We start from the raw sequence: 9,971 nt of genomic DNA, 5'->3' as shown, positions 1-9,971 counted from the left end.
TCTCTTTATCGGTTTTGCTAGATGAAATGTCTTGGGGACATATTTTTTCAGTCTTTGGTATACATAGCTAAGGACCATAAATTAATTAACAATTTAAAAATTTTTATTATTTTTTCTTGGAAAAATTCCCTAACTTTTGGTTTTGGAACTCCACAAGCGGTTGAAATATGTGTGCAAGTAATTTGAAAGTTATTTGCAGTTGTAATATGGTCTCCAATACCCCAGTTCAACTATATTAACCTGAAACCATCGCCACTGAGGAAATCAAATAACTGTACACTGTTTCTCAAGCCGGTGATAATTTGAATATTAGTCACAGAGATCGTCAAACAAGTTTTATTTTTACTAACTGGGATATACAGTAATGGCCTGGAATTATCGGTTTAACCTTTTAACCTTCGCCTTGAGCATTCCCCCTATCCTGTTCCTTTGTGCTCTTCCAAAATCCTTTTTCACCTTTCTGTCCCCCTCCTTTTCACTCCCCATCCCCAAGCCATTATTCTCGGAGGGTAGTAATGGAAAGGTGACAAAGCAAAGCCATTAGAATAGGTTCGAACAGACATATGTTATTTTACGTTGGCCATTTCCTTTTTATGGTCCTCCGGAAGACGAGCTCTGTCGGTTTTGCAAATGGTGCCTCTCATTCAATGGATTTGTACAGAGTTATTTGTGTTGATTTCGATTGATGATTTATTATTTATAAACCAAGAGCCTTATGATGAGAAACAAAATGTTCAATAAACTGCTCCTTGGTGAAAAATCAAGAGAATCGAACTTAAAGTAAGTCGAGTACATCTACGAGTTGAAGGCCTATGATAGAAATATCAACATAAAACTGATAGATTTCTAAATGATTACTACCTAACAAACAGGAGTTTAGATTAAGATATTTAAAAAGTTTTAAACTTATTTTCCTCGTTATAAGGTGAACTATATCTTTTTTATTCTCTAAAATGTAAATAAATTTTAAAGTTTTAGTAATACTGCACTAGAATGTGTTTAAGCATGTAGTACTGCATCCATTCAAACGCATGTTTATTAGAAGATAGAATATAATTCACAGCAAAACATACTCTATATTAAAACCTATTTTCCCCTTTAAAAGGTACTGTTTTATGCGAAAACTGGTGGAATTAATTGACTGTAAAATGCATGGAATATCTCATTTAAAATCTCACAATTGTAATTAGCATGATAATAAATAGAAATTATTTTCTTTATTAATTTTCGATCTAGTGCTTACTGTAGATAATGACAAGGTTGTATTTGATTGACTGATTGATTATGAGTTATCTGGCATCCTGACATCCAAGGCCATTGACACCCATATTATTTGTTACAAATAAATAAATAAATATCAGTTCCGTTTGAAAATTAATTCCATTTATTCCATTGATAATCTAGTTTTTCATCAATCAAAGTAATTCTTGATCAATTATTTCCCTTTTGTATTGCAATAGTTACACAGCTGTGTTCTTAATGTCATCATTTTCGTGATGCTATGCAATTTCCGGGGTCTTTCATAGAAAGGCAAATTACGTATCCTGCCCATAAAGGGTTTGCAATAGTTTCCCTTTACTTACTTCGTATGACAGATTTTGCGTTTATTTTCCAAAAGTGTATATTATATTTTATATCTTAAGACAAAGTTTTTTTTCGACAAATTGAATATTCTCTAGTTCTTTAAAATTAACAATGTTTTCAATTTCTTCTGTACATATTTTTTTTTTTTTTTTACTTCAGACAAGAAATTTATTATCGAATTAGGTCGCCATTGATAATGTACAGTATATGTATGACTGAGTGTGTGTATTGATTCCCTATTTAATTTTCATCTTCAAATCCGATGAAATTAACTTATAGAAGAAAAGCATATTTTACTGGACAAATCTAGTTGCTTCCTTAGACCTTAAAATTCACTGGTTATCAAACGTTGTATATTATTATATTGTGTAAATCAGGAATTGGAAGGGAAATTTTGAATGAAAAACAGTTGCACAACCTTGTAAAAAAATGAAAATTTTACAAGTTATTTTAGGTTTTAAGTTAATAACATTAGTTATAGGAAATCTTTGACAATGAGTTGACTAATTAAGAACAAAGGGGACTGGATTAAGCTGTGGAACTTGATTTTGAGAATGAAAAGTTTTTAAATAAGAAAAGGACTCCGTAATTAATACACACAGAGTAACCTCGTGAAAGTTGGTTCTGTCGCCCACTATTTAAATCACACCCTTGAATTTTCATTTTCTTAAATAAGCTAAATTGATTCAGTCTTTGGGTTATCTAATCCATTACGAGTCAGAGTTCCAAGGAAGGATTTATGTATTTCGAAAGCACATAAAGAATGTTAATGGCAAAATTTATTTCTGTTCGGTTAATGAGAAGAATGGTGGATATCACACAACCCTCACTTCAATATGAATGGAGATTTTCCACATTTAATTTGATAAATTAAACGAGTAAGATAAGCCAGTTATTTTTTCATGTAGGTGACAAAGACCTTCCATTATTGTTTATGAAAGACAAGCAACATCCAGCCAGTTCAGTATTGTGGGAGACAAATGTGAAAACTGACATTGCAATTTCACAGGGTATAAAGACAGATGTTCATCATTAAATGAAATTTCATTTATTGTCCCTCCGTGTGAATGACTTCTCTGTCACCTTGTAATGCTGCTAGATTTGCTTCGGTGAACAAACTTGTGAGGCAAAGGTACCTGGAGCAGAAAAAAGCCGTGAGAGGAGATGGGGTAGGAAAAAAAGAAAGAAAGATGCTTTGGAAGAGAGAGAGAGAGAGAGAGAGAGAGAGAGAGAGAGAGAGAGAGAGAGAGAGAGAGAGAGAGAGAGAGAGAGAGAGAGATTAATTAATTTGGTGCAAAGGACTATGGATTGAAAATTGTATGGGAAGGATACCATATTGGATAGACATAATGAAATAAAAGGTGATATGTGGAGAGAGAGAGAGAGAGAGAGAGAGAGAGAGAGAGAGAGAGAGAGAGAGAGAGAGAGAGAAAGGAATAAGATGCAATTATGACAGTTATTTTGAAAGATGAAGAAAAATCATGTGGGGAAGGGATACTAGGTAATTGCATAGCGATACAACGTAAGTGCATAGTAACGAGCAAGAAGGAATAATGAAAATGAGAAACTAATATTTCCACCACATCAAGGTGGGTGAATGCCATGCTTAGAAAGGGTGTTAAGAAATTAAAAAAACAAACCTTGTTCATTTAAATAACCTTGAAAGTTACGAGAGCACAATGAAAGATAAGTTGCATGATTTCATTAAATGTTCAGCAGACCATTTTGATTACAGTTTATGGTAACTCGATGAGGTAAAAACTGCAATTAATCTAAAAAATTGTAATTATGAGTGAATGATGGTACATCTAAACATGAATAATATTGCATGTTTGAATTTCATTCCCCTTACAGGGAACCACTGGCCATCACTGAAGACGCGCATGACGACAGAGCTGTCAGACATTCCACCGCTGAACGAGTCGGAAATTCGCACGGCAAAGGCCAAGCCATCCCTGTGCATCTACACACCTGTATTATCTCGTACGCCCGTTCCCTTTGCAAACGCCGGTGACGACTTGGATTTGGACGTCAATGGGACATTCAGAAGTGAGAAGAATTTAGCTCACCAGGGACCTCTACTGAACGGGCTCGAGCCTGCCCAGCGAGTTCTTTGCCTCCAGAATCCTTTATCCTGTGAAGGCCATTTGGAACATATAGGTACAGCTAACGTGGAATTAGTGCGTCTCGAAGAAGTTGGTATGCCTCTTCCTGCTTCAAGAAAAAATTCCCGGAAGCATAACAGAAGAAAAAATGTTTCAGACGATCGATATGATTAAGTACACTTACTTTTTGAAATGATTGCAGACTCTTTGGAGAGATATTCCGATGTCTAGAACTGTTATGGAATAATTACAGAAATTAGAGCTTCGAGTACCTGCTTTGGAACTTCACATTATACTATTGATATTGTGTCAGTGTGATGTATGTTGACAATGTGCATGAAGGGATAATTCTCCTAACGATGTCTTTACTAAAGTACGAATCATATCTGCACCTTCTACCAAGAATAGAGAAAAAGGATGACGTTGGTGCATGAATTCTTGTTGTTGCGTGTACATAAAACATTAATTCAGAGATTCCCTGTTGTGCATATGATCCAAACCCCAAAACTATATGTATAAATAGCTGAAAATATAGATGATATTTTCTTAAACTCTTGAATACTTCTCTCTAATTACACACTTCACTTCCTTAACTACTAAAACATCGAATCCCAAATATATTGAGTGCAGTAAAATGGGGTACCCAAGTCATGTTTGTGAACAGCATGTAGAAGGAAGAACGGGATCATTGACTCTTGTACTCTAAAAGAGCAAAAGAACCAGATGACCCAGTGATGTTTGATAAATTTCGATCAAAGATTTTCCTTTTGGAAACTTGAAATTGTCATTGCACGTCACCCTGAATGACAGTCCTTGCCTGAATATTAAAACTTGAGCCTATTTTATGCTTAATTTTATATTTTATGTAGTTTATTGGCAAATTCTGGAATCCAGAATCCTTATTGTGTTTGGTTCTTGAATATCAATAAATTGATATAGAACTGGGAATTACTGATAGGTTAGGATTTGTATGAAACGGAATTATTGTGCAGTGGTCATTGAACTGAAAAGTTGTGTAAGCTATTATTTTCCGGTACATAAAATTCTAATATGCTGCGAAGAAAAGGACAATCCAATCAACATCACCTATTTCCTAATTTGAATAAATATCCAGATAGAAATATATATCTTAATTATTCAGTTTAACGTTTCATACAAATAGATTTGTTGTTTGGCAGGTGATAAAAAAGCTGATTTAGATAATAAAGATATGCCCCTGTATGTCAGTCACTGGAAATCTTTCCAAATTGGTAACAGATTATGGATCTGGATCATTCTTACCGAGACAAGAAGCTTCAGTGTTCGTCTTTTTGGAGTATTTAATGTTTCCAGTGAATCGAACGAAACCGGTGGTCCTTTCATTATCCTCTCTATCAGCATCAAGATATTTTCCTTAAAGCCTCTGTATCACAGTCATTCGTGAGGAAAAGGTATTTCAAGAAATATATTTTTGTGTTTATATCTCGCAAGTTACCATCAACACTGTACTGTTGACATTTTATAGCATTCGCGATATTGCTGCGGGATGTATATTAGATTTTCCTTCGATTTTCATTCTCAATAAATCATTGAGTTATAGTCATACAGTACTGTACTTAAGTAATATTTTAAAGCAACTCTCACATGGCGAATTGTTTCTGGCGAATAAATAATATTTTTGTAAACAGTATCTGGAAATTTAGTGATATGCCATTGTACCTTGTTTCAACTGCAGGTGGGCATGTGCTCATCAATGCAGTTGTATTCTTCAATTCAATAGTTACTCTTTTTATCTCTATGATAAAGATCTTATTCTGTCAAGAAATTTCATAGAGTGGCTCATGTATACACTGTAATTTATTTTGTATGTTTGTGAATATTTTGTGCTTTGCTGTCGCATATGTTTCCTATTATCACTTAGATTTTATACATGTGTAACAGTTCACTGAGCTTTAATTGGTAATTGCTGACAGACAGTGTGGATGAAATAAAGAATTTGCTCAACAGCAACAATGAGTATAGCCTTTGAATTTAAGCCACTCCTCTGTAATAGCATTTCTTCCAAGCCTTGACAATTTTCCAGCGACCTTGAGATGGGGGAGATTTTGAATTATTTACGAGCATATGATACTTCAGAGACTAGTGTCGTGGGTTTATTACTCAATCATTATTTCATCACTGATTATCCATTATCGGTAGTTCGGGTTATCACATAATGGACTTTTTATTTATGTTAACTGAATCTTTTGTTTGCTGCAATTTTAAATGTAATTTTAGATGTGAAATTGACAGTTTACCCAATTTCAGGAATGTTTCATGCTGCTGTGTTAAGGAAAGCTATGTATGACCGTGACCTAAGATGATCGGTCTTATGACTTGCATATAAATAATTTTAGTGTAAGATTGCTGCATTAAGGAAGCCTTCAAAGTAACACAAATTTCTTAGGATGGGTAAGTTAAAGCATTCAGTATTGAGAGAAAATGCTCAAGGTATTGTGTTAGTTGTATGCCATGTCATATAGTGCCAGTCATTTAATGCAGTCTACATTTAATATTCCTTCATTATGCTTTGAATTGGTTTGTAGAGCGATTGTACCCCATGCAAAGAAAAAAAATTAAGGGAAAGTTGACTAAAACCAATTTTTGTGAAGGTTTGGGTTTTTTTATTGAGAAAATATATTGAAACGATAGAAAAAATTTATCCTGATATTAACATTGAAAGCTGGTGTAATACGTACATTTTCACCTTTATGAAACGAAACACCTAAAGAGTAGTTTTAAGAGAATATAAAACCAGATAATGGTAATGCATCTGCATATCATATACTTGGACTTTATATAAGCGAGATTTCTTTAAATATCTACAACTTGTAATTAACCTTTCAGAATTTAATGATGTAACATCAAATGTTTTGATATTTCCACTCCATCAGGATTCAGTCACCACTTCGAGGAGAACCTTAAGTTAAAATGTCTCCCTTAATATCACAAGCTATCTCCCAAAGGAAGATTTGATGTTACATCTAAGAAGTTGTTCCCATCGAGTTCATTGTGATTTTTTCGTGAAACAAAAACTGATGCAGAATTTGCTCATTTAGGCTGTTTTTTATGAGATGGTTTAGAAGAGGAGTTTTACCCTTGATGCTTATGGTGAGGTAAGTTTTGAATGGAAACTTTTTTGTGAAATATCACACTAGCTTCTTTTAGAGGAAATTTCTTTTGCCGAGTACTATTATCAGTTTGTTGTGAGGGTAAGCTGAATTTATAAAGATATTTGTGAAAAACTATGTTTCGTGAGAAAATTATTGATAAGCAGAATAAGAATTTATTGATTTTTTTTAAAGGGAAGTGATATGAAATATACTATGCCAGGAAGAATTCAAACAAATAAATCAAAACTATTTTGTATTTGACTTCATTTTGGGTTTTACTAAACAAAGGGATATTTGCATAACCGTATTGTGTGATGAAAGAAATAGATTGCCTTTGAAGTCTCTGTTCTATCTATGGTTGATTTAAATTATTTTATTGATTTTGACCTCGAAGAAGTGTGTGATATAGTTCTCAAAGTAATATCAAATTAGTTTAGATCTCGTATTTTGAAAGAGATAACAGTGGATGCCAAGGATTCAGTGTAATGTCTGTGCAAAATATTGGTTTCGATAATTCACACTTCATGATAAGTGTTATCAAATATAAGCAGGAAGCAAAAGGTTGAATTTATTCAGGAGAACAGAGAACTTATACGAAGCAGAATAACAGATTAATGATTGAAACTGATCACTTTAAATACGTGTCTCATTAATTAAGCTTTGAAATAGCCTTGTGAATAAACTCTACACTGAAGGGCAGCACTATTCCATATCTTAGTGTAATTCCTTGCCCCATGATAGCTATATCTCATTTTCGTTTCTCGTCTACCATACAACTCTTTAACTTTTCATTAAGATGTTACTGACATTCCCTTGATCAGTATACAGTATATGGTTTTCAGCGGGTTTCAAACTTTAGAAGAGAGACATGTTAATTACTATGTCTATCCTTGAAAATATGTTGTGTTGAAATGTCATAAATTCTTCTCTTCTTCTTGGTTATCAAGGCATTTTGCTTTTATATTTGGTGGGCTTTTTCTTTTGACTCCACGGAAATAAAAATACAATAAATTCATTTTTTTTACGAGTGATCCCACTCTCGCCATACTTCTTGATTTGTATCCGCTCTAGTAAGATTAATTCACTGTCTTTTTTATTATCATTGCTTCGGGCACTATTGTTTTGAGCTCGAAAAATTCCTCATTCACTCAGTCCCCGTCCCTCCCCCCATATTTACTCCTCGGAAATCTGCTATATTCGCATCAGTCTGTTCAATAACTGTTTGGTTTCCCATTACTGCTAAACTATGGATTTTTGGGCCCTTATGTTTGTTCATAGATTGGATAACTTTTTTTTCCTGATCCAAAATAGGCTGGACTATCGATTATTTCGTGATGAAAGTCAACCCTTCTTAGTTTTGATAATAATATTTAGTCTTGACTTGGTGACATCAGGTTCCCCATCAACTGACTTTTACTCTTAAAAAATTATGTTATGATTACGAGTAATCTGAAAAAAAAAAAAAAAAATAAATAAATCGAAAGACAACACTTAGCAATACACATTTCTGTCCAGAGGCGATGACTTGTTCTTTAAGCTGTTAAACCTCAAGCGTAAAACTGACAATGAAACTCATCTCGGTAAGTGAATAGGGCAGAAAGAAACGTAAAAGGAAACAAGCAACTTTCACAGCCCAACCTCCCAACTAATTCTTATCTGTTTTGTACATTTTTAATCAAACTAGTGCGTTATAGAATGCCAATGTCTGTTCTCTAATTGATAAAATAAAAAACTTACCAATATCTGTTTCCTAATTAATAAAGAAAAAACTTACCATTCCTTAAATAGGTAGCAGATTCTGCTAATTAGGAGAAGAAAGAATTCAAGAATTAGGGAAAGGGAATCTAGGGCTAAAATGTAAAAGATTTTTGATAGACGGACGTAATAAAACCTCCAAACATTGCAAGCTTTGGATTCCTTGTTTCTCTTACTTAATTGGGTTAATGTATAGTGTCTTATACGATGTTTCATGGTACGATAGTTGTCCATGACTTGTGTGATAACTCCCCTTCAAGTGACAGTGGAAATCCACAATTCCTTGTTTTTTCTATTTACCGTAAAGAACTTTACTTTCATAGGAGAAATTTGCCATCATTACGTTAATTTATTATCAATATTATGGTTGTTATTGATAATAATTTTGTTGTCGTTTATTATTATTATTATTATTATTATTATTGTTGTTGTTGTTGTCTTTAGTTTATTATCATTATTATTATTATTATTATTATTGTTCTAAATAAGAAAAGACCTAATGGAACTGGCTTTCGCAGACAAGCTTTATATATATATATATATATATATATATATATATGTATATATATATATATATATATGTATATATATATATGTATATATATATTTATATATATGTATATTTATATATATATATATATATATATATATATTTATATATATATTTATATATATATATATATATATATATATATATATACATATATATGTATGTATATCTATGTATATATATATATACATACAGTATATATTTAATATTGCAGTACTTTTTTGTTTAGGTTTTTTATTTTGAAAAGGATGAACTAAAAATAAGTTTAATTGATATACCTTAGTTATAGTAAATTACATATATAATGATAATGAAAACAAGACCAATCTCGTTCTGAATTCTATATATGCTCTTCCGTGATCTGTAGAAGTGGGTCCTGGGTAAAACGAGCATTCTACTGTCAAACACCAAAGAGAGAATGGAAGGCCAGGTCAGTTGGGGGTTAAGAAAGGTCCCATGCGTCCAGAGTAGTGCTATCACACTGCTACTATAGGCTTTAAGTAAAGGGGTCGCGCTCTATTTCTTTACATTTTTCTGCTGTTATTCCAGAAAATTTTACTGTTTTGGAATCAAGGCTAGAGCCTATTATGTGGTGTGTACCAAACTGCAAAGAGAGTTACCGAAATGGACCGAAAGTATGCGTTTTCCTTTCCAAATACTGATGAAAAAAAACGAAAAAAAAAAAACAAGTGGTTGCAAGGTATCAGGAGAGCCGAATATGTTCCTAACTAAAATAGTAAGGGGAGTACTATATCTATTGTTGTAATAATTATAATTGCATTACAATGTTCATTTGGTATTGGTCACAGAATATCAGCCTCTTGTATAAGGATTTGATTTAAAGAT

At 32.9% G+C, this 9,971-nt stretch overlaps 1 protein-coding gene across 1 annotated transcript in view; it reads left to right on the top strand.

The window, feature by feature from the left end:
• The window catches only part of LOC137620718 (G-protein coupled receptor GRL101-like), a 111,230-nt gene extending 106,074 nt beyond the window's left edge, over positions 1–5,156 (top strand). Inside the window, exon 10 of the mRNA XM_068351077.1 lies at positions 3,439–5,156. Within this exon, the coding sequence (XP_068207178.1) occupies positions 3,439–3,863 (425 nt within the window). The 3' untranslated portion in view covers positions 3,864–5,156. The remainder of the gene's footprint in view (positions 1–3,438) is intronic.
• The last annotated feature ends 4,815 nt before the right edge of the window (positions 5,157–9,971 follow it).

The sequence above is a fragment of the Palaemon carinicauda genome, chromosome 27, assembly GCF_036898095.1.
Source record: "Palaemon carinicauda isolate YSFRI2023 chromosome 27, ASM3689809v2, whole genome shotgun sequence".
NCBI lineage: Eukaryota > Metazoa > Arthropoda > Malacostraca > Decapoda > Palaemonidae > Palaemon > Palaemon carinicauda.
This window is presented reverse-complemented; position numbering and strand designations above follow the sequence as displayed.